This window comes from Lytechinus variegatus, chromosome 3 (assembly GCF_018143015.1).
Source record: "Lytechinus variegatus isolate NC3 chromosome 3, Lvar_3.0, whole genome shotgun sequence".
Lineage (NCBI taxonomy): Eukaryota > Metazoa > Echinodermata > Echinoidea > Temnopleuroida > Toxopneustidae > Lytechinus > Lytechinus variegatus.
Genome location: NC_054742.1, coordinates 60,709,532 through 60,736,102, shown reverse-complemented (window position 1 = coordinate 60,736,102; position 26,571 = coordinate 60,709,532). Strand labels below are relative to the sequence as shown.

The window sequence follows — 26,571 nt, the reverse complement described above, 5'->3', positions numbered from 1 at the left end:
AAACTTAGAAAGTAAGTGCATATAAAGAATCAATTAATAAAAAAGGCTACATCTCTCTTTACAAATAGAGCTCTTATCATCATCTTTCTGCGTTTCAAATTGTATTTGTTTAATAGATTATTGAATACAGCAATCCTCGAATTGATATTTAGTCTCAATTTCCTTAATTAGAAAAAAGGAATGTGATTAATCAATTTATTCATTATTCGTTCGGCACATAAAACACATTCATGTAAGTTACAAAACCAATCTTACTAAGTGAGATTTACAAAAAATCTAGCCAGTGTTTAATTAATTTTGTTACCCTCGAAGATACTATGAATGCTTTGCACCTAACGTTTATCCTTCGGACAAGGGCGGGGGGGGGTTAAATTTTATCCATGATGTAATTTTCTTTTCGTTTGTCATGTCTGGCCAGTTTATCATCTGATTCGCAATATTAATCTTATAAAGATCTCCCCATCATTCTTTTTTTCATCCATGCGTGCCAGGGGTGGCCCGACGGAGGGCAGAGGGTATCTGCCCCTATTATTTTTTAGTATAGTGAAAAAGGGTAGCCCTATAAACAAGAGAGGTCTAGGACGTGCAACTCTTCCTTACCCCATTTTTCAATAGAGAAATAGATGGCGTAACCTCCCCCCAAAAAAAGAAAAAAAATCGCGACGTCTCCAATTTCATCAACATGATCAATGATTTTGGATGACTTTTAGCGCTCCAAATCCAATCAAATCAATATATGGCATAATGATTTTTTTCTTTTAATTATTGCACCAAATATTTGTCTAATCTGCAGACATGGACCCTTGGCTTTTGCATAACCAGTAGTGCATAATACAGAGTCTGAAGTATAAGACTAGATTCACTCATGTGTCGTGCCTGCTACACACATTGGGTTTGGATTCTAGTCTTCACCTTAGACCTGGTATTATTTTATAAAGTGTCAAATTTGAGTATGTGCTTGCATACTAGTGTTAAAAATCAAGTCCACTCCAGGAAAATGTTGATTTGAACCAATAGAGAAAAATCAAACTAGCATAACACTAATATCATCAAAATCGGGTGTAATATAAAAAAGTTATTTCAGATTTCGCTTATTTTTCACAAAACAGTTATATGCAAATGAAAAAGTCGATGATGTCCCCCACTCATCATTTTTTTTCATTGTTTGAATTAAACAATATTCCTTTTTTTTTTTACAAATTTGGCAATAAGTACCAACTTCACTGACCCATAAAATCTTAAAACAATGGTAATTTCACATGCTCAGGGATGAATAAAATTGTTTCACAACAGGAAAATGAGGAGAAAATTAGAACATTTCATATTTCATATAATAAAATACAAAATAAATAGTGGGTGGATGACGTAATCGATCCCTCATTTGCATACAGACCAAGATGTGTATATTACTGTTTTGTGAAATCAAGCGAAACTTTAAAATGTCCTAACTTTCTCTTGAAATTTCCAGTGTTATTCTCGTTGGATATTTCTCCTTTCATTCAAAGCAATATCTTGTTGGGGTGAACTTGTCCTATACCAGTAATAGCACATGGAGAGTTATCATCATATATCTTCTTTCGTCGTAGATGGCGTATTTTGGAGTGGGGTATAAGATGACGACGACTGCCTATCGCCTACATTCAGCATGGTATACCTAGGGTCATCTTCCCCCTCCGGTAAATTAATCTCATATAGATTACCCCGAGGTACCTCTTCTTCTGATTGAGGTTTCTGACTGTTCTTGTAATGGTATAACGCCCGTGATTTGACAATTGGAAAGTTTTGATAGACATGCTCTTCTGCCGTTGAGGACGCTGAAGCAGCCGCTGGTAAATGCTGGTTTGCCCCCTCCGTCTTCGGAAGTACTTCGTACTGAAACGCGCCCGCCTCGCAGGCATCTGAGCTCTCTTCACCTATATACGCCAAAATAAAATAAAACAAACATGATAAAGCAAACGATATGAAACATTAAAATAAAATAAACTTTTACATAAATCTTAGAAGGAGTCTGGAGGAGAAAATAAGACTGTAAAACGCTGATTGTTTATTAACATTCACCTTCATTTGCGAAAAATGAAAAAAAAAAACTTGCTAACTTATCTACCACTCGTGAGAGTATTATAGCAACTACGAGTCATATAGGTTTGTATAGAGCTTGTAATAATTCAAAACATCATGATAGATGAAGAAAATATTGCTTCATACCTTTATGAAGTTGTATAAGTGCTATACGATCCCTTGATATTCTAAAAAAGTAAGAGAGAAAGGGCGCATAGTTAAAAGTCTGCACAAATTCATGTTAAACAGTAAACAGTAACAATTCAAACAAGCTCAAAAACACATGAAAAACATAATAATTTTTTAACTTGTTCATGTTGTTTGATTTGTCTAATAACATTCCGTCCAATTGTTGAGATTAATCGAATCAATCATAACTCTATGCGAGAAATGGCCCAGGAGACACAGACCCTAGTATTTAGGGAATTCTGATGAATGTTTTGACAGCAAACTTGTTTATACGATTGACATAATAAATACATAGACACATGGACATCGTTAACAGGTTGTAGATGTACCACATGAGTCACAGTGAAAACAGGATCAGGAAACTCTTTTGGAGCTCGAACCTGAATGACCTGGGAACTACAAGGGTATCCAATACTCAATGTTTGTATGATTTAAACGCCCATGCGTGGTTCCCCATGGATCTCTTGCAGATGAGCAACACTCACATGCATTTGACAAGGGCCAAGTTAAATCTTTGTTCTTGTTCTTATTACACAATCCCAAAGCTACTTGGTCTAAAATATTCGTCATGTACTGCGATGTTAGATAGCACGAGATGGTTGATATTGAATTGGAGAGATTGTGGTTTACTGTTGCTCTGATCATACTATGAGACAACATGAATGATTCAAGGATCGGTGGTTCCAGGTCATCTCAAGCATCTGGTCATGACGAACGACATTTTCCCATAAGGGAACCCAGCGCGACCACTTGCTTTTGTCTTTTGTATCACCTTCCTGATCACAACAAGTGCGAATGAAACACACGATATGAATACATGAATACAATATCAACTCAAATTCATAACTATTATACATGTACATGTATATGAAAAGTCGGATTACGCCGGTTGGAATTTCGTATGACAAATTGATACAGGACTAATGCTGCGAGGTGGCGCTATTATCCCGTCGGTTTTTGTCACATTAACCACATTAATCGAACTATTCAGGACTCTCGGGATAGACTTGTCTAATTTTTTCAACTGTCTGTTTAAACATTCATGAATGCGTCTATTTTTTAAACGAATTATCGACAAATTTTTACAATGATAATAATAGTATAAGGACCATGGAAACACCCCAAATAAAAGCATTAACAAGTGATGTTATTATTTATTTGGCATGTACAAAAGAAAAACAAAGAATGTAAATTTCGACGGATAATATTATGCTTGGGTATAGAAGGCATAGGGTCCTATTTTAGATTGTTTTTACGACTCAACCAGGGATCGAACCTACGACCTGCCGTTTACGAGGCGAGCACATAACCGGTCGAGCCAATATTATCATGATGATTCCCTGGGTGAGTACCGGAGAAATCAAGCATTTGATATACATTAAAAAAACATTTTGGTAATCTTGCATTTCTCTGAAACGATTTGGCAGTTCGATATTTTATTCAAAAAGTTTCCCTCCGACGGTTTTGTAGAAAGCCTCGCAATATACACATTGAATACCACAACGGGCACAACGACAGGACGGAGTGGGGGAGGGGGGGGGGGGTCATGGATGAGATGGAGGGGGAAACAAAATAGGATGCAAGGCTTTGTTTCTTTCAAGAGGTATCACGGATGTGAATGTAAGGAACCCAAAAGAATGAAAGTTTATTGTTTGTTTCTAATGGCGTGATTTAGTATTGATTTTTGCTCTCCGAACGAGCAGCTCTCTGCTATTGAAGCTCAGATAGCGTGTAATGTGAATTGAAAACGCTTTCGTCAAACAATGGGCAATGGTAAGTAGATCCCCTCCCGGCCGCAAGTACGTGCTCTCACAAAATAAACGTTCCATGCCATGCCGCCACTGAGACTGGGCAATAGGCCTGGAAGGATAAGTGCAATACCTTTTCTTATACATTGTCCAGCAGACAAGGATGACGACGATGACGATGCCGAGCAAGCCCACGATGACGGACATCTCGACCGGATGCGAGGTTGCCCAAGCATCGGACCGAGACTTCTTTATGACGTACACGTCTCCTTGGTGTGCCGCTGAATCTTGGCCCGGTAACCTCGGCCGATGGTCGATTGGTTTGGTGCCTGAAGCAGTACCAGCCCGCTGGTCCTTACCGCTCCCTCGGCCAAGGTGAGATTTTCCGCTATTAGATGATCCTACATGTACAGTGTCAAAATAAGATTTAGCTAAATTTGACCTTTCAATGCGAATATTTAAATCCAAGCCAACCTCCCGTTAAATACGCAATACTTTGATATACATTTGGTCTTAATTTTGACTTTTCTACCTAACAAGATATTTCGAAAGCAAGTAACAGAAATATGATTTATCATCCAAATCTATGTTTATGGAAGCTCAACATAGAATTTATTATTCTATCTGAACTATGAACAATGCGAATAATAATAATACAACTGAGGTCGACGCCTTACCCGATCTCTTTGTTCTGGGCAAAACTTGAGTTATGCCAATATTGGCAACACTGATTGACATAAGTGTCATTTTATACATTTTTTTTGTCCCATATATCATGTTCACTAAAGAATCGTAAGCCCCTCTCAAAAAATAAAACAATCCATTCACATGGCAGAGCATAATACATTTCATGTGATTTTTGTCTAACACTGGTGTAGATCACACGCAATTTTCTACGAGTGGGCACACACAATATTGGAACCCTGCCCCTAAGTGGGTTGTGTTGTATGTGTGACCTTGATTTGACTGCTGTTTTCACTCAAAAAGGCATTTGTAAACACGGTAAAGGTCTCGACTTGGCAATCTTACAATGATTGTTGAAAAATCGTCACTTAATACATGTTATATGATGTGATGAGCAGCAACTTGGGAGTTGTAGGTGAAGGGTTTCAGTTTTGTCATTCATGGAATCGTAGACATGCACACGGATTTGGGCAGTTTAATAAGGTTGGATTTGACCGTGACGTCTTGTAGATAACTTCACGTAATTGGAATTTCATGTCAGTGATAAAGACAATGATCTCTGACAACGATAAACAATGGAAGATGGAAACAAACATGTGATTGTAAATTTGAAAGGAAACACTGCTGATCCTACCTATCAAACATGTCAAAGCTATCAAGATCGTGTTTGTCCAATTATATCTCCGTACTATACATTAATGTACAAAGGAGGGACATTGTTTCTTTTTCTCTTATTTTTTTTCCCTGAAGACTAGAAAGATGTTCGCAAATATATTGCCAGATCTAGTTGCGTCTGAAGAGATTGAATGATCCTCAGCAGCTCAAAGAGCAGTTGTGTGCCTTGAATAATTGATATTTTGCCCGATTGGTCAAGTTGAGCAATATAAACCACCTATTTTTTTTTTATATGTGGCGGTCCGAACCCATCTCTTCTATCCACTATCATGACTTTTCGCAAAGCGGGCATGAGTATCTAGCTATCCGCGTCCGGGGTCTGTTTCATGAAGAGTTGCAACTAATGGAACTTTGTCATTAAGGTTACTACCAACTTAACCGGGATTAGCAGAACAGTAACTAACAACAAAGGTTTCCATTGCAGTTACATTAGTGACAGTTACAATAAGTTTGTAAGAAACGGGTTCCAGAAGTTCGATGACATTACCTCGTTCTACAGTACCTTTTGATGTTCCTGTGTCTCCTTGATGAGCTCCTGAAGACCTTGGATTGCTTTTAGGGTTTCCAGGCTGGAATGGCATCAAAGTGGCTTCGGCAGGACCATCTTGAAAATAGAATGATAATTAAACAGAATATTGAATAAATGCATTTTTAAAGATTCTCAGGTATTCTTGATTGGTCTAGGGTATATTTTTTATCTTCTGTTGGTAGCCGGTTATGTTTTAAAATGCTTTTAATTCTTGCCATATAGACCTCGACTGCCCTTTGGAGACTTTGGCACCCCATAAATACCGAGTTCCTTACCTTCTTTACACATTTTGGCACCCCCTGTACACACCTCTGAAACCTCTCCATAGGTTTCGGCACCCCCTGTCATACATGCACACGTTTCAGAAACCTCTTCACACACCTCGGCAATTCCCTTAACACACTTCGACACCGTCTTTAATGATGTCATTACCCCTTTTACACACATTGGCAACCTCGTCAAGACTTTGGCACCCCGTCTACACCCCCTTTCTATGATTTGACATACACTTTACAGACTTCGACATCCTTTTCACAGATTTCGACAACCCTTCACAGACTTTGATCCCCCCTCGAAACACTTCGGCAACCTCTTCACTGATGTCATTACCCCCATTTGCACACATCGACAACCTCTTCAAGACTTCGGTAGCCCGGTAACACACTTAGGAAACCTATTTACTGACGTTGGTACCTCTTCACACACTTCGGCATCCTTCCTTAGATTTTGGCAACCCATGAACACGATTCGACAACCTCTCCACAGACTTTGGCACCCACTCAACACACTTCGGGAACCTCTTCACTGATGTCAGCACCCATTTCACACACATCGGAAACCTCTTCAAGAGTTGAGAACCCCGTTTACAAACTTCGTCAACCCCTGAACATAATTCGTCAACCTCTTCGCAGCCTTCAACATCCTCTTCACAGATTTCGGCACCCTTTCACAGACTTCTGCATCCCCTGTATTCGATTTGACAACCTCTTCACAGAATTCTGCACCCCTTCAACAAATTCGGCAACCTCTCCACTGTCTCGGGTACCCATTTTACACATTTCGGCAACCACTTCACTGACGTCGGTACCCCCATGTACACGCCTGGCAACCTCTTCAAGACTTTGGTAACCCCTTTACACATTCCGACACCCTTCCATAGACTTCGGCAACCCATGCTCATTATCTGGCATCCCATGTCCACGATTTGGCAACCTCTTCAATGACGACGCGACCCGTTTAAAATATTTTAGCAACCTTTTCGAGACTTGGGCATCCCCTTTACAAACTTCGGAAACCTCTTCAAGACTTCGGAACCCCCCCCCCCCCTTTAACCCTTCAGCACTCCTTCACAGATTTCCGCATTCCCTGTCCACGACAACCATCTCAGTAATTTCGGTAACCCCTCGACACACTGATGTCAGTAACCCTTTTACACACACCAGCAACCAACCACTTCAAGACTTTGGTACCCTTTTCGAGACTTTGACACCCTGCTTACACATTTTGACAACACCTTCACTGAATTCAGCACCTGACTTAACACACTTTGGCCGACAATATGAGTCAGTCGACTAAGTCAGAGATGTAAGTACAATGAATCATCATGATAAATTTTGTAATTTTTATGATAGTAATGAAATAGTTTAAAGGAGGGAAAGAAGAAGTGAAAGAGAAAGAGAAGAGAGATATATAGAGAGAGAGAAAGGAGGGGGGGGGGACTTATCATCACTCTGGAATAATGACAAAATATCTATTTCGTTCAAACCGGTCTTTTGTCTTTTTTTTAACAAACCACATGACCATATATTTTTGTAATTGTACAAATCAACATATTAGGCCCTGGATGATGACTAACTACTGTTTATTCCTCACATTGTCAAAATCATTACTTGTCACATTGAAAAACAACCAAAAGATTGTACGTAGAGACCTGAGCTCGTAGTCGTTTCATTAAGAGGTTATGGTAATTTTGTCATTGGGTACTGGGGGCTCAGCCAATCAAAACCCATGTTTCTATGTAGTCACCATAATGACAAAGTAAATCTTTATTGCATGTGCCCCTGGACCAAATGGGCCGGTAATGGTGCCTAGGTATTTTGATAGGGCGAGGGGGGGGGGGAGGCGACGAGGTAACTTCATATTTTGTATTAGTGAATAATATGGGTTATGCTACCCAGACCTCTCATTTTGACATGCTTTTTTAGCTTACTTCCTTATTTTTGCTCCCTTTTTACATTTTTCTGTTTTTTCTCTCTTCTTGAAAAATCATACAGGGGGGGGGGGGGGGGGGGGCTAGTCATTATTCCTGCCCATTGTTGCGCTATCGCTGAATTAGGGAATCTAAACTCTGTCCGGGTATTTCGAATTGCATAGTTTCCTCTATGTATATAGTATATATCCGAGTAAAGTGCACATTTTGGTGATGAGCATATTCTTTTCAAGTGAGCTCTGAAGACACACAAAGGAGTGCACTAATCCATAGACCACAAATCCGTTGTATGATATCACTTGTCTCCAATAAATGAAACACAACATGAATTTCAAGGAATCAGAAGGGCCATATGGACTTGTATTTGATTTTTCTTTTAGTTGCGTTCAAAGTAACTTAATTTGCGACAGGCCCCAAGTTTACGTTCTATAAATTTATTCGTAAGTTATGCATGACTTGATGTCGGATGGTAAATCTCAAAGCAGTAGTTATTTGTCCAAATTATGATTATGGATATAGGAACTCTATTGCTATTATAGAACAGGGCGAGATTGGAGTAGGGTCTATTATCATTGGGCGCAAGATAGGGTTACCGGTCGTGTGTTGAGACGGATGTCAAACTTACAAACAACTTCTTGAAACGACCCCCTTAGGATGAAAGCTAAGTACATTTGATCCATGTTTATACAATAATAAGTTTTCAAATGAGATGGGGATTATAGTGTTCTGACAGCGATACGTCATGACGGAGTCATCGTTGCCGGTTTAAGCAGTGACTCACCCGAAACCGATGACCTAGACAGTTTACGTCTACCCTTTAATTATGCCCCTATAACTCTAATTCTGTTCCTCGACTCACTATAGAAATGGAAAATATAGATGAAATGAATGACAAGGAATCCTAATCATAGATCAGGAAATAATGGATGACAGTCGAACCAGTCCACCTGTTGTTCGAAGAATGCCATCAGGTTGACCTGTTGGCACATTACATTGTCCAAGCACATTGTCCGAGCCCTCTGACCCGCAAATGACGGTCAAGAAACACTGGGCAGTTGCGGAGAATGATTTGCATCAATACATGTATTTCATTATGATCATATCAATTGACTGCCAATATACTTTAAATTCCAGTAAGGGCTTCCCTAAATAGTAAAGAACAGAGAACATATACAGCATGCACCCACCTCGTCAAGTTTAGCCCTTGTGGGAGGAAGCTACTTTCCACCAAAGCCCAAAATAGAGGGAGACTGCTACTGCGGTTTTGTGAGTCTGCATTGAGATTTAGGGAAAGTAGCTTTCCTCTCGCAAAGGCCAATCTGGATTAGTACCCACTTACCCCCTCCCCCACCTATGATTCATTCGCTTACTCGAGTGAGTGAATAAATGACGGTTATGGCGTGAACGGCCCGTCATACTTACCTGGTATAGATGCAGGTACGCAGTGTCCTTCTTGGGGTCGCCAACCAGGACAACATCCGAGGTCAATCTTGTACATCGTCCGCAGCGCGTTGCGATAAGCAGTACGATAAACAACTCTAGAAGTCAAAGAAAAATAGGAAGATAATCACTATCTTGTCAATAATCCTTAACATTAAAATGATACCCATGCATTCAATTTCAATCACAAGTCGTGATGACTGGTTAGATAAATATAATGACGTATACTTTGATAAAATACAAATTGATGATAGTACTTTAATAAAACGGGATGATTGAAAATGTTGAGAAAGTAGGAGTTACCATGGGGATATTAATTGCAAACTTTAGTTACATTTCTTTAACTATACGGTACTCCTTGACGTACGAGTCTTGACGATTTTCCTTTCATCTCTATCAAAACCACCCTTTGAACTTGAATTCCTGTAAAATATTTTTACCCTAGTTTTCATTGTATTGTCAGCTATACCTACAAAATAATTGTCGATTGTTGTATATATTTTGAGTTTGGCTGGACATTACATGACTTCTATAGGGAATGCGTCAGTGTAATTTGAAAGGTGTGTGTGTGGGTGTGTGTGTGTGTGGGGGGGGGGGGTATTTTTTTTCAATTGTATTACTGGGTAATACCTATCTTTGTAGGCTTATCTTTCCTCTCTCTTCCTTTTGTTCATCTTATTTACCCCCTTTCTATCCTCATTTTGTTCATTTATCACTCCATAAAAAAAAGGATAAAAATCATAAGGTGCGCGGTCGCCCCTGCCCCCTGTAGCTCCGCCCCTGATGACTTGCATAATATAGGCATTTGTAATTATAGGATTTGAACCTGTTTTCTTGGTTACCTGTATGAAGAACATTTAGAAGTACAGAACCAGTCGCAGCAGGTTGCAGTTCGCTTCGTCATCGATTCCATAAACGTCTCACGGACGGTGATCAGAGCACTGCATCAAACAAACGAACAATAAACACAAAATAAATCAAATAATTGAAATTTACTTTTTGCGACAATCGTGCCATTATTGCTAACGATATACCCCCTTTTTTTGGCCGGTCAAGAAGAAAAATAAAATGTTACAATGTGTTGTATAATGTCATCATGTAGCCATCATTGTTTTAACCTATACATGGTATACATGCAGTTTCAAAATAAAAGTCTACTCTGTAATCATTTTCATTTTTATAAATGCAAAAATGAATGAGGGAAACAGAAATATTTAAGAAATTTTGGCCCATTTCATAAATAATAACACGGTTACGGACTTAAAAAAGGAATCATTATGTCACTAAATAAACTGACAAATTTCGACAAAATTTTCGCGATTTGATTCCAGATAGAGTATAAATATTAAATATAAATAGGAATATTGATTTTGAAAATTTGATAGCAATTTGCTATGCCTTAATTACCTTTGAATCAAAATTGTGTTCGTAGATAATTGTAAATGTTTCGGAGGTGGCAATTGCATTATAAAATTTGATTTGATTTGGTTATTATTTCATAGACATATCAACGTTTTACTTAAAAGCTATTATTACGAAATAGAATGTGATTATCAATATAAAAATGATTTTTCTTCTTAATCAAACAAAATGAAACTTCTTGATCTTTTTGTTACCCTACCCAAATCCTTACCCCGGACGCTTATCTCCATACAACAGCTGTATACTGACTTCCGATTTTGATTCTATTTTTATTTCCCTTTCGGGAAACGATATCTAGATCCAACAGAGGAAGAAACCCAGTTTTTAGGGTAAAACAATTGCATTTATTATACCTTTCATTGGTCAATCTCTTTGATTTTATATCGATATACAAATGTGGCTTATATAATACTGTTTAGTTACGTCATTTATCAGGGGTTGCGCCGCAGGGGGAAGGGTGACCATCCCTATACGATTTTCAAGTATATAGTTATTAAACATGTTAAAGGGGGAGGGGCGGAAGAGGAAGGAAACGGATAAAGAAATGATAGAGCACTAAAGAAAACATAGATCGTGTACTTCTAATGGATTCTCATTTCTTAATTGAGGAACAAAACGATGTCTTGCCCCTACCATAGCAATTTTATCATGCGTCCCCTACCATCATTTTATTCTTATAGTTGTAGTATGACCATGTCTATAAAAGTCAACTGATTTATCAAGGGATATATTTTCAACCTGCCAAGAAATAAAACAAACAACTATGACCCAATACACGCATAATAAAATCAAGAAATGTCATATAAGAATTGGAATGTGACAACAATGAATAATGATATAAACAACGTCATCACTGACAACAGCAACAACAAAGCAACAATAGCAACAAAAATATAAAAAAAGTGTTCAATTTACCTGATGGTGTTCCAGCAGCGCCCGGGCCCATGCGATAGCGCATATGACGTCATCAATCTTGACATAATGAGCATAAAGCTTGACCATGTGATGAAATGGAATTCCATGATCTCTTTTATGTCTCCACGATCCCCTCCGTTTTAAGGCATCTCAGGGTTCCATCTTAAAGTTCCTGCCATGAAAGGAGTGAAAGTAATTAAAATCCTCATCTACATTATCCATCTAATACTGAAGGCATGGACGAATTAAGTTACTGTCGATATTGTTGAAAATTATGTCAGTATGTCATGGCTCCGTCACAAATACCACTGCTACGAGGGCCGCAAGAGCGATTTTTTTGAGAATTTCGTATGATTTCCTCAAGAAGTACGTGCGAAACCAGCGTTCGCAGACCATTCGTAAATTTGCAGCTTGGTCGATGGTCTTGTCTAGTAACGTCCTATGAGACCCTCTCTTCTTAAGGCGGACTTATGAATGTTGTAAGAACCACGCAAGGTTTTGTAGCTACGGTCACAAATACCTTTACGAACACCGTACGAACGAATTTATCCATAGTAATAAATAAATGGCCCTATATATGAATAATTCAAGGCTTCTAGAATGGTCTCTCGACGCAAATCGTGCGTACTTGTTACGACGCCCATACGGCGGCTTTATACGTACGTTATTGGACACAAGACCATCGACCAAGGTGCAGACTTTTGAAGGCATCTCAGCATCTTATCTTGATTAACTTGGGGCCTCCTTAAGAAACGAAATATTTTTGGTAGTACAATGACCTAGAATTTGTTTAAGACCTTTGTTTTGGGCAACTACAACTACACAATGCATAATGCAGAGACTGCGGTCATGACAGTAGTAAGACTAGTTTCACTGTGCACTGTGACTGCCTCTACTAACTTTTGACACTCTGGCCCGTATTCTGAAGTCGGGTTTCACTTAAACTCAAGTTTAAAGTTGTGGTTTAAGTATGGAAAGCCATTGCTACATAAATCACTAATAGTAAAGATATCATAATCAGCTCATTCGACTCTCAAATCATTCATAATTGTCTAGGAAGTATAAATAGATGATTGTCTTCACCATCGATGAATCAGGAAAGAGCACTGTGAAAAATTAGAAACATACAACTTAATAAAAATTTTGACACTTTTGGTTTCCCATAATTTTAGCACAGAGTTAGACCATGATCTAAGTTAAACCTGACTTCAGAATACGGACCAGAGAGTGTGGAACTAATAGTCTGCACTCTAGACATGACGTGGTATAAAGTGTGACCAGAGTCTGTACTTGCAGACTAGGTGACAGTCGTGTCAGTCAATCACTTTTCCACCCAGGTAGCTTATGGCGCCCCATCAAGAAAATATCCCTTACACCTTTCCAATTAAGAACCCTTAAATATCTGTATCTTGTACCCCATGTGTGGGTCATGTTACCCTTTTAATCCATTTTAACTTCGAAATCACCTTCACGAGGTGATGATGGGGTAGATGGGATTAACACCAAGAATGCAGCAACCTATCGAATGCACTTTACGATCGAACACTGTTTATTGGGTGTGGATAGAGTTTATAGATTCCTTTACTTTGTAGGCCCCTAAATACAAAGTCCATAGCCAAGATTACGGCAGGGAAATGTAAAAATAAAGTTACTATTTAGTCTACTCACAATCTAATTTCGCAATTAATCAAGTTCAAGACTCGTCACAATGTATAGACTCTGTTTGTGTCCTTGTTAAACTATTGGTATTACTATACGAAATCGATGTGTTTTTTGTAGTATAGGCTATTACGCCATTGGAACTTAGTCTAGATAATCGGAGATTTTTTTTAGATCAATATTTTCCGAAATTTGATTCTTCGTCACTACAGGATACTATTTGACGATCCCACAAATAATTCAGGGGCCGCGGAATGGGGGGGGGGAGGGCTGCGGGGGCATCAGCCCCCGCAATTTCTTTCCCAAACGTTGTACAAAAACGTAAAAATGACCATATGATTATGATTTCTTGCATGTTCAGGTCCCTTTTTACAACCGTTCCGCGGCCCTTGTAATTATCATGAAAACTTCAGATTTACATAACATATTTCCCAAACTATTAGGGTCGCGTGGGATCAGATATAACAGTTCTCATTGAAGGGGGGGGGGGGTTTGTTACACCCACAAATGTAATAATCGCCCACAAATGTAATAACGCCCACAAATGTAATAACACTTTACCCACAAATGTAATAACGCCCACAAATGTAATAACACTTTACCCACAAATGTAATAATTTCACCCACAAATGTAATAATGCACTTTACCCACAAATGTAATAATTTTTGATCGCCCACAAATGTAATAATGACTTTACCCACAAATGTAATAAATTTGAGGGGATTTTTGGCTAATCCGTTCTAAGCGAAAATCGTAAAGTAATGCGTTCATTTAGCACAAAAGTGCAAAGTCTCATTTCCTGACCCGGTTAATTAACAAATTATAATGTAAGTCCAAAGTCTTTATTCCAAACCCGGTTGTTTCAAAAATTATAATATAAATCAAAAGTCTTTATTCCAGACCCGGTTGTTTCAAAAATAATAATATGAGCCCAAAGTCTTTATTCCAGACCCGGTTGTTTCGAAAATAATAATATGAGCCCAAAGTCTTTATTCCAGACCCGGTTGTTTCAAAAATAATAATATGAGCCCAAAGTCTTTATTCCAGACCCGGTTGTTTAAAAAATTATGATATAAATCAAAAGTCTTTATTCCAGACCCGATTGTTTCAAAATGATAATATAAGTCCAAAGTCTTTATTCCAGACCCGGTTGTTTAAAAAATAATAATGCAAGTCCAAAGTCTTTTTCCAGACCCTGTTGTTTCAAAAGTCATGATATGAATTCAAAATCTTTTTTCCAGACCCGGTTATTTCAAAAATTATAATTTTAGTCCCAAATGAGATACATTAATGATATTCCAGTGGAATAAAAATGAGAATCGAGCTTAGTCTTTTCTCCAGACGCTAATGGTAAATTGAAAATCAAGCATAGTCTTTGCTCCAGACCCGGTAACTAAAAGCTGAAACTTTATAGTAATGTGGTAATATAGCACAAAAATGCGAAATCTTTTTTCCAGACCCGATTTATTAAAAAAAATATAAGTCAAAAGTCTTTTTTCCGGACCCATTTATTTAAAAAATTATAATAATTATAGAAAAAAAGACCCACGATCCTATTTATGTTGAATAACATGGAAATGTAGCGTAGTCTTTCTGTCAGACCCAGTTATAAAAGTCATTAAAAACGCAACAACAACAAAACAAAGACCCTGCAACCATTAAAGGTCAAGTCCTCTTCAGAAAAATGTTGATTTGAATCAATAGAGAAAAATCAGATAAGAACAATGCTGAAAATTTCATCAAAATCGAATGTAAAATAAGAAAGTTATGACATTTCAAAGTTTTGCTTATTTTTAAAAAATAGTTATATGAACGAGCCATGCAGCTTCATCCAAATGAGAGAGTCGCTGATGTCACTCACTATTTCTTTTGGTTTTCATTGTTTGAATTATACATTATTTCAATTTTTACGATTAGGACCTCCTTGCCTAAAGCACAAAATGTTAAAATAATAAATATCCACGTGTTGCAGGGAGGAATGAAACTTCATTTCACATGACAATGACGAGAAAATAAAAATGTTTCATATTTCATTTAAGAAAATACAAAAGAAATAGTGAGTGAGTGATGTCATCAGTTCCTCATTTGCATACCGACCGAGATGTGCATATAACTGTTTTGTGAAATGAAGCGAAACATTAAAATGCCATAACTTTCTTATTTTACATCCGATTTTGGTGAATTTTTCTTTTTTTATTCAAATCAAGTTTTTGTTGGGGTGGACTTGTCCTTTAAAAAAAATAATTTCTTGTATATTCCTTCCTTTTTTCTATGAAAAACCTAAATAACAAAACATTAAAATACATATGAAAAAAAAACCCTGAGAAATAAGATATCAGTACACAATAGGGGGATTACTTCCCGAAAACGATAAAGTTGTTGATTGACGATCTATGATATATTATATAAAAGAAAAACATTCTAACAAGAGGGGATAACCATTCCATTCCATGTTTTTATTTGGCAATAAGTCATGATTGACTATTTTTGCCACCCACTGTATGAGAAGTAGGGTAGCAATTTTATTTAGTATTATTTTTATTACTTCTTTTTGTCTCACCTGCATAGCAGAGTGAGACTATAGGCGCCGCTTTTCCGACGGCGGCGGCGGCGTCAACATCAAATCTTATATTAACCTAAGGTTAAGTTTTTGAAATGACATCATAACTTAGAAAGTATATGGACCTAGTTCATGAAACTTGGCCATAAGGTTAATCAAGTATCACCAAACATCCTGCATGAGTTTTACGTCACATGACTAAGGTCAAAGGTCATTTAGGGTCAATGAACTTTGGCCGATTTGGGGGTATCTGATGAATTACAATCAAAACTTAAAAGGTTTTGGATCTGATTCATGAAACTTGGACATAATAGTAATCAAGTATCACTGAATACCTGGGCAAGTTTCAGGTCACATGGTCAAGGTCAAAGGTCATTTAGGGTCAATGAACTTTGGCTGAATTGTTTTTTTTTTGTTGAATTACCATCATAACTTTGAAAGTATGTTGGTCTAGTTCATAAAACTTGGACATAAGAGTAATCAAGTATCACTGAACATCCTGTGTGCATTTTAGGTCACATGACCAAGGTCAAAGGTCAATGAACTTTGGCCATAATGGGGGTATCTATTGAATTACCATCATAACTTTGCAAGTTTATTGATCTGACATTTCAAACGTGAACATAAGAGTAATAAAGTATCACTGAATATCCTGTGCAAGTTTCAGGTCACATGATCAAGGTCAAAGGTCATGTGAGGTCAATGAATTTTGGCCACATTGGAGGTATTTGTTGAATTACCATCCTATCTCTGTAAGTGTATTGGTCTAGTTCATAAAACGTGGAAATAAGAGTAACCAAGTATCACTTAACATCTTGTGCGAGTTATAGTAGTTTTCAAAGTCAGCACTGCTGCTATGTTGAATCGCGTGATGCATGTGAGACGGTCAGAGGCATTCCACTTGTTTATTATTATTATTTCTTGTATATTCATTCCTTTTTTATGAAAAAAAAACACAAAACCTTTAAATACATATAAAAAAAACTGAGGAATAAGATATCAGCACACAATATGGGGATTATTTCTTGTAAACGATAAGGTTGTTGATCGACGATCTATGAGATATTATAAAAGAAAATCATTCTAACAAGAGGGGATAACGTTTTAACAAGTTCTTCGGTATTTTAAATTTTCAGTGTACCAAGCACCATTTGTAATATATTCAGCATTTTTTTATTAGTGACAATTCCAATAATCTCAGTGGCCTAAGATATATTTTCTGGGGTTATATTGACCCGTTAAGTAAAGAGAGAGAGAGAGGTGATTTATGTGATCAAGAAGTGATAAGATAGGAAAAAAAACTGATTTGAAATGACTGAAAGAGAGACAGGCAAAGAAAGAAGAGCCTCCTCCCACACCCGTACCAGAGTTACGGAGTTAGGCTGTCCCGTCGGTGGATTCAGGTCCATCAACATCTTGAGGTTTAATCTTTCCAGGGGGCAAACGTGTGTGTGTTTGAGTTTTGTCAGACGTGTCTCAATCAGATATGATTATTTACGTCTGGGACCGACCTTTAACGTCACCATCCGAAAGACGTGACCAGGGCTCGAACCTCGAACCTCTGCATCAATTTGTAACTTCCCCCACATAGCTTGGATTACAGGCGCACGCCACAACGCCCAGTCTTTAAATATGGTGTAGTCTTTGCTCTAGACCCATGCAGTTATTTCAAAATAGGAAATTATTAGAAACGATAAAAACAGACAAACAATATTAACAAAGACGCCACAATATCATTGATGTAGAATAACGTTGTTGTTGTTGTTGTTGTTATTTTGGGTTTTTAAGGCGCGTACCATTCAGATCTGAATATTTACGCCTTTTATTAATTTGACGTTTTTGTGGTATGCCTTATCACAGGGTTTTATATTTTGGGAGATGCTGGTGTCTAAGTTTTTAGATTAATCTTTTGCTTAATTTGTATTTTAAGAGAACTGGATGAGGAGTAAAGACAACTCTCTAAACCCAAGAATTTAAATGGGTTTAATTTTAAAGATTTGTCTTAGCTTTGATTTTTTTTTATAAATAGCTGGGTCTAGACGAAGGTCTAAGTATAATAATAATGTTATTCAACAGGAATAAGAATATGACAAAGTATTATGTTTTTAAGATTGTTTGAATTAATTTCTAAATGACTGGGTCTGGAATAGAGACAACGCTCTAAACATGTGCTTTTGTACTTGGTCTTAATTTGGAGGATGGTTGGTTCTTAGATTCGTTGTTGGGGTTTGGTTTTATTGTTTTTTTATTCTTGAAATAATTGTGTCTGGAGGAAAGTCTACAATCGATCTCCATGTTATTCCACAGTAGTTAGATTATTGGGTATTTGTTTTAGACAATTTTATTTTTAAATAATAACCAAGTCTGGAAAATTGACGTTTTCTTTGCAAATGCATAATTACAATGTTTTGTAGGGGTCTTAGTATTATTATACAAAAGAATCTTGGTGTGGGGAAAGACATATTTTTACTGGGTGTAACTTTTGAAAACTGGTTTTAGATTTGATTTTCTTTTTTAATTCATTTCTTAGATAACCTGGTCTGGAGGAAAGAGTACGTTTTACAACTCATGTTATTCCAAGAGAATATGATAGGGTCTTATGTTAGAAGATTTTTTTTTCGTAATTTTTGTAATGATTAGGTCTGGAATAAAGACAACATTCTAAACCCCTTTTTAAAAACATGTTCTTAGGTTCAAGGATTGCTTGGTATTAGATTTGGAGTTATTTATATTTTTACTCTTAGCCTTATTTTGAAAACAAATGACTGGGTCTGGCTGAAAGACTACGCTATATGTCCATGTTATCCAGCATTAATAAGATTATGGGGTCTTTATATGGTTTTTGTTGTTGTTGTTGTATTGTTATTTACAATTTTTGAATAACAGGGTTTGGAGAAAAGGCTAAGCTCGATTTTCTTTTTTTTCCACTGGAATATCATTATGGTATCTTAGTTTGGACTTATATTATAATTTTTGAAATAACTGGGTCTGGAAAAAAGACTTTGGACTTACATTATAATTTTTGAAACTACTGCGTCTGGAAAAAGACTTTGGACTTTTGTGCTATATGAAGGCATTACTATAGGGTTTTAGTTTTTAGTTTTAAATAACCGGGTCTGGAGAAAAGACTATGCTTGATTCTCAATTTACTCATAGTGCGTATATTCACAATACGTTCAGTATAATTTAAAACAACAACAAAGACTTTGATTCCACCAGTTTTAATTAACTGGGTCTGGAGAGAAGACTAGGCTCGATTCTCATTTTTATTCCACCGGAACATCATTATCGTATCTTAGTTTGGACTTAAATCATAATATTTGAAACAATCTGGTCTGGAATAAAGACTTTGGACTTATATTATAATTTTTGAAACAACCGGGTCTGGTGAAAAGACTTTGGACTTATATTATCATTTTTGAAACAATCGGGTCTGGAATAAAGACTTTAGGCTCATATGATTATTTTTTAAACAACCGGGTCTGGAATAAAGACTTTGTACTTATATTATAATTTTTTAAACAACCGGGTCTGGAATAAAGACTTTGGGCTCATATTATTATTTTTGAAACAACCGGGTCTGGAATAAAGACTTTGGATTTATATTATAATTTTTGAAACAACGGGTCTGGAAAAAGACTTTGGATTTATATTATAATTTTTGAAACAACCGGGTCTGGAGAAAAGACTTTGGGCTTATATTATTATTTTTTAAACAACCGGGTCTGGAATAAAGACTTTGGATATATATTATAATTTTTGAAACAACAGGGTCTGGAAAAAGACTTTGGACTTATATTATCATTTTGAAACAATCGGGTCTGGAATAAAGACTTTAGGCTCATATGATTATTTTTTAAACAACCGGGTCTGGAATAAAGACTTTGTACTTATATTATAATTTTTGAAACAACCGGGTCTGGAATAAAGACTTTGGGCTCATATTATTATTTTTTGAAACAACCGGGTCTGGAATAAAGACTTTGGATTTATATTATAATTTTTGAAACAACCGGGTCTGGAATAAAGACTTTGGATTTATATCATAATTTGTTAATTAACCGGGTCAGGAAAAGAGACTTTGCACTTTTGTGCTATATGAACGCATTACTATATGATTTTAGTTCAGAACGGATTTGCCAAAAATCCCTTCAAATTTATTACATTTGTGGGTAAAGTCATTATTACATTTGTGGGCGATCAAAAATTATTACATTTGTGGGTAAAGTGCATTATTACATTTGTGGGTGAAATTGTTACATTTGTGGGTAAAGTGTTATTACATTTGTGGGCGTTATTACATTTGTGGGTAAAGTGTTATTACATTTGTGGGCGTTATTACATTTGTGGTGCAACAGGGGTAATGGTGGTTAGTAGCAAATGTATGTAACCCTTCATGTACCGGTCGTTTTGTTTCTGTTCAATTTCACGAAAACATACATTTTAAATACATTTTCCAAGCAACACGACATTCGTGTGATTTTTTACCACATTGTCTATAAAACCCAACAAATACTAATGAAATTATAATCATATTCGATTCCCATTTGTTTTCTGACAAGCCACTTTACTTTACCCCATGTAATTTGACAATCCATCGTAAATCCGTATATTTACCAGAGCACATACATAAACCGGAGTCTGCTCGTCTTCTGAAGATTTTAGCCTGAGCAGGTCAGATAATAAGGAAGTTAGGGTGGTTAAGGAGGGGATATGAAACTTAATGATAACGTAATGATACCTAATGAACGCTTCCATGTATCATGTCAATGTACTGCCAAGTAAAGGATATAAAGGCATCATTGGGCTTAAAATGAGAGAACTTTGTAGAGTTGTGAATGGCACGATTGTGAAGCATTGAACAGTTGAATCTCTGACTTTTATTTCGTAGTCACCAAAACAGGAATGTTGATAGTACTGTGTCTTATTCTTAATCCTATAATTTTACTATCTTTTTTCAATTGTGTTCTTTAAGATATTGTATCAGTCACTGTATTTGCATACATTTATCAGTCTGTAGTTTATTCAATTCGTTTTTTGTAGTTATTTCAATCTTTATTCATCAATTTTTTTTCATAGCAATAAACATTACTAAATGACTAGCATGACTTTGTTGTTGGGGTTGCCTTGTTTCTTCTGAAGAAATTGAACAACAGGGTTAAGAATTGCCTAACTCTCCAGTTTCACATAAAATCAACCTAATATATATATATATATATATATATAATTCTGCACGAGAGTATTCGAAATAGCTGATACGAATAGTCGCTACTTGTGGAATAATCATAATCAAGGCTCACATTGATATTCATGGTGTTAAAAAAATTCATGTCTTAGCTACCGTAGGCACATGATATAGCATTATAGACTGAGTAACATTGACCTTTTATACATAGTTTACTAAATCATGAAATTCGGAGTAAATCTCATGTTTTCACATGATACTCCGTTGCCATGGTATTTGACCTCCATTTCATCCGATCTTTAGGATTATCTCATGATCCTACCTCAGCTTAAATCCTAAATTACAAACGCAACGGAGCCAAGAAAATGGAAACCGCGTTTTCCTACTCCAATCTGTTGACACATCCCCTAATAACGCCTTAAAATGTCACAAACAAGTGAGTCTGATCAGCTTAGATAATTATCATACAACAATCATGCCCATTGAATCTCAGGTTAGTGATCAGCATTTATACCGCCTTTTCGAGTTACATTGCAATATTTCGAAAAAATATAGATTTTCAATATTTTTAATCATTTTTCTTTACTTTGATTCAGATAAATTGTAATCAGTGTTATTTGTCAAACCAGCCCCGTCAAACCAGACGTTAATCCCTTTATTAGTATTTCATGAAAGAAAATTGGTACAAATCAAAGTCATCAGATCTAATTTCAATCACATTCCAATCATGGTCAAAGTTCATTCTGAAGGCCTATGTAATGAAAATCTAACATCAATCAGTACAATCAAGGTACATAATTGACATCTAATGCAATCAGTCATTCAATGGTCAAATCATTCACTGAGTTTACAGATAAAATAACAATATTAAATCAATTTTCAAATCAATTTAACAAAAAAAATCACAAAAAAGATCAATAAACTAGAAAATCAAATTCTAATATAATTCTAATCATGATATATATCTTCGCTGTTGTCTTAAACATCAGTTCGTACAACAATTTCATACAAAAAAAAATAAACAATATATATTAAATTTTATTATAATATAATGTATTTATTTCACATTGATTCTATTTTATATGTGTTTCGAGGGGGGGGGGGGATCTGCCTCAAGCCCTCATGCAGTCGGAACGAGGAGGGGTGGGGTGAAAAAAAGGCCGGGACTTGGAAGGGGTGGGGTTGGGTCCCCAAAAGGAAAGACTGTGTGAATTTGATAATCACGATATTGAGAGCAGGTAGACACAAATCGGACAAAATGGAAAACGATTTGATAGTAATCGTAATATGAAAGCCTAGGGAGTGAGAGGGGATGGGGTTGGGGCAAGGAGGAGGAGGGGGGGGGGGGGTATGGAAAAAGAGGTAGATCGAGTGACAGAAAAAGGGTAAAATAGGGGCAGCACATTGATAATTTTAAGAGGAGGGAAGTGAAAGGAGAAGGAGGATGCGGGAAATGTTGAGTTATTTTCGGCCTAGGGGTAATGAAGGCATGGAGAGTAAAGAATTGGAGGATGAAAGCAACTAGGAGGAAACATTAGTTGGTGACTCATTATACTAGTACTCCTAAGTACACAGCCATTTCATCATCATGGCCGAATCTGTTCTACATTGTATGCATCAAAATAAAACAAAAATAATATGGAGTACTAACCAATGACATGCTTTAGCAGAAACAATAATTAGGGTCAATGAGATATTCAATTGCACACTCCAAAATATCAAGGATTATAACAAAATCCAAATTTGCTGTAGAAAGTGACCATCCGAACATTAGATTTATATTTGAACCTCGTGGAAATTTAAATCTAAAAAGATCTAAAATGAAATCTTTTGAGGTTCGGAATCCAAAGACCATAAAAATGATAAGACACGGTCCATGACTCGACCAATTTGATAATACTTCTAATGCTATATGTATAAACGGAAATAATGAATATTAGGGTCAAGTCTAGATTTTTGATCGCCTCATGCATGAGTCACAAGAACCTGAAGACAGCCATTTTGAATAACCTTTCTGTTACAATTGATGTGAATCAGTATGATGAACAAGTCTTCTAATGATGGCCGTCAGAATTTTTTTTTGGCTTGGTGGCAGGACACGCAATCTTTTTCGAAAAAACTCAAAAGGGAGGGAGCAAAGCGACAGAGCTCGTAATTAGAGCGCTTTTGCATTTTGTAACGTAAAATTGAAGGATTTCATGCATACTTTTGGTGAATATTGTAAAAAAAATTCAGTAAGAAATATGATTTTTCAACATTTCAGAAGGGGGGGGGGGGCAACTGTACCCCGGCCCCGTTGCGTATGGCAATGCTTCTAATTCTTCAGGGTCTCTACTAAGACAGGTAGCCCAGGGTAGCAGACTCACACTCACACGAGATCGTTTTTTAATGACATCAATTGGGAGTAGGATGTGTCACAGAGCCACTTTTGATCTCGGTCAGACTCTCCTCCAACATGTCTACGCTGAGGTGGGAATGCAGAGTGGGTGTATAAGAAATAGTGTTCATTGGCGTACAGAATGGTGGGGCTTTCTTCACGACCAAAAAAAAAATAGAAAAAATAAAAGGAAAGAGAGAATAATTAATATGATATTATTTTCTTGACTTTTATGACAAAATCTATCACCAAACTTGATATTCGTACTAAAAATTTCAAAATCTTTGCTCGCTTGCTCGCAACTTTAAATGAATTTTTCCCGATGTAGCCCCTCATATTTTTGGCTTATTATGCCACTGATTGTGTGTGTCATAATAAGATGTAAATATCATAGCAATATTTTACTCATCGTCTTGTATACGTCCACTTTTACGATACATGAAAACGCTGCGTATATATTGGGGGACCTTGGGAACTGGGCCCTAAAAGTTCCTCTAAAAAAAGGAAGAGAAGTGGAAAAAGAAAGAGAGGTGAAAAGCAAAGAGATACGTATCGTTTTCTGAACATTATGTCAAAATTCATCACAAAATTAGATTTTTAATTCTAAAATATTCAAATGTTTGCTCGCGACTTGTAGAACCTTTCCCACACATGTCATGTTGCGACTCTTAACATTTCTGGTTTTTAATATTACGTTATACTTCTAATAAATGGATGCCTTTGTGTCGTCATGGCAAGATAGATTAACGAGGGAGTTATCACAACCACTACGCAGACGCTTTATAGAACGTTGAGAATCTATTATCGAAAACCCTGCATGACAAAGCAGTGTCGTCCTGGGCCCCGTCTTATACAAAGTGTTACGATTGATCAAATCAATCGTAACTCTATGGAAATCCATCAGTGCCATATTTTTTCTACAGGAAATTTGTAAAATGTCCTTTGTAAAAAGACAAGTCCACCCCAACAAAAACTTGATTTGAAAAAAGAGAAAAATTCAACAAGCATAACACTGAAAATTTCATCAAATCGGATGTGAAATGCCATTTTAAAGTTTCACATCATTTCACAAAACAGTTATATACACATCTCGGTCAGTATGCAAATGAGGAACTGATGACATCACTCACTCACTATTTCTTTTATATTTTTTTATCTGAAATCTGAAATATTTTTATTTTCTCGTCATTGTCATGCGAAATGAAGTTTCATTCCTCCCTTAACACAATCATGGAATGCATCATTTTAACATTTTGTGCTTCATACGAGGAGGTCCTAATTGTAAAATTCGTAAAAATTGAAATATTGTATGATTCAAACAATAAAATACAAAAGAAACAGTGAGTGAGTGACATCATCGACTTTCTCATTTGGATGTAACTGACTCGTTCATATAACTAATTTTTAAAAATAAGCGAAACTTTTAAATGTCATAACTTTCTTATTTTACATCCGATTTTGATGAAAATTTCAGCATTGTGCTTGTCTGATTTTTCTCTATTGATTAAAATCAACATTTTTCTGAGGTGGACTTGACCTTAAACAAAGGAGAACACACCAAAATTGTCAAGAAATCAATGAATTTATAGATATACATTCATATCTAGAAAAAAAATTGAGCAATCATGCATTTTACATGTTGGCTTTGCTGGCTTTCCATAGTTGCGATTGATCGGATCAATCCATAGAGATCAATCGCAACTCTTTGTACGACGGGCCCCTGGACTCTTGACAGACGACACATATATGCATTTTTTTTTCGTTAGCTCCGAATCTCAGGACGACCAGCTGTCCCATGCAGTTCACCAATTTTCGACAAAAACCGCGAAGCTGTCCATTGTGATTTGACGAGCTAGTATAGAATCCGATCCCCGCTGCAATTGCAAAAAACTCGCCAATATATAGGACAGAGAACATCGTATCCATTTCAATTCCAATTTTGCAAACCTAATCATCCGAAGAAATTTCGTCATTAGCATTAGCCGTGGATTACTTTTAATATTTTTTATCAATAGATAATTGATCCGATTTTGTTTTTTGTTTTCTAGCTACTCATTACTGCAGCGTTCAAATTGAGTTCTAATTGTCTAAACATTGAACAGACTACTAAAAGAAAGAAAAGTATTTAGTGAGTAACCTTCCCACGATAATGCTCAAATAATCTGTTTTTCTTTCTGATTGCTAGCGACGATTGTCCCCATTTATCGGGGTAAGATGACCTTAAAAATGTGAGGTGAATAATCCCCACTCTTGAATAAACTATAACACAGATCTGGAGGAAACTGTTAGAAAATGTTTCAAAATTGAATTCATCAAATAAAATGCGCTGTGATAATGATTATCCCCACAATTGCTCAATTATTTTCGGATGGATGACTGCACAGTAAACGAACTGCGCATGACTGGAATTTATCATATGAAAATATCATTGATATCAACCGTCAATACAGGGATTCGGGCATTAAATGATTTTTATGTAGACATGAACATTGACACCCTCTCTCAAATCACTGCCTCGCCATCTGTCCTGATGACGCTATGTCGTTGACCGGTGGACCCCCCGGATGTACTATTTATAGAGGGGGTAGCTCGGTCATGGATCTGGATCAATAATTATTCTACTTACGAGTAAATCCCAGTTATCTTGGGCTTTACATGCGATTAATCCACACGCATAGATTTGCGATGCGGTAGCCCGGTTACTCATTAACAAAAATAATGTGATAATCAATTTAGGAAACATTTTCCTCCCAATCGTGATATTTTTATAATTATTTAAATATCAATGGATTACATCTATAGAATCATATAGAATATAAAACATTAGTTACACGAAATGGTGGTTATATTCTACTAAAATTTGCAATGAAGTTCACTGAAAATTCCTGTTCACCGTGACTTTGTACAGAATAGGCCTACA

General features: G+C 36.5%; 1 protein-coding gene across 1 annotated transcript in view; it reads right to left on the bottom strand.

The window, feature by feature from the left end:
• Nucleotides 1–1,396: 1,396 nt before the first annotated feature.
• The window catches only part of LOC121411548, a 38,083-nt gene continuing 12,908 nt past the window's right edge, over nucleotides 1,397–26,571 (bottom strand). The window contains exons 2-8 of the mRNA XM_041604338.1: nucleotides 11,870–12,041; nucleotides 10,375–10,473; nucleotides 9,515–9,630; nucleotides 5,842–5,958; nucleotides 4,129–4,396; nucleotides 2,206–2,246; nucleotides 1,397–1,913 (exon numbers count right to left, since the gene is read on the bottom strand). Of these exons, the coding sequence (XP_041460272.1) occupies nucleotides 1,564–1,913; nucleotides 2,206–2,246; nucleotides 4,129–4,396; nucleotides 5,842–5,958; nucleotides 9,515–9,630; nucleotides 10,375–10,473; nucleotides 11,870–11,976 (1,098 nt within the window). The 5' untranslated portion in view covers nucleotides 11,977–12,041 and the 3' untranslated portion in view covers nucleotides 1,397–1,563. The remainder of the gene's footprint in view (nucleotides 1,914–2,205; nucleotides 2,247–4,128; nucleotides 4,397–5,841; nucleotides 5,959–9,514; nucleotides 9,631–10,374; nucleotides 10,474–11,869; nucleotides 12,042–26,571) is intronic.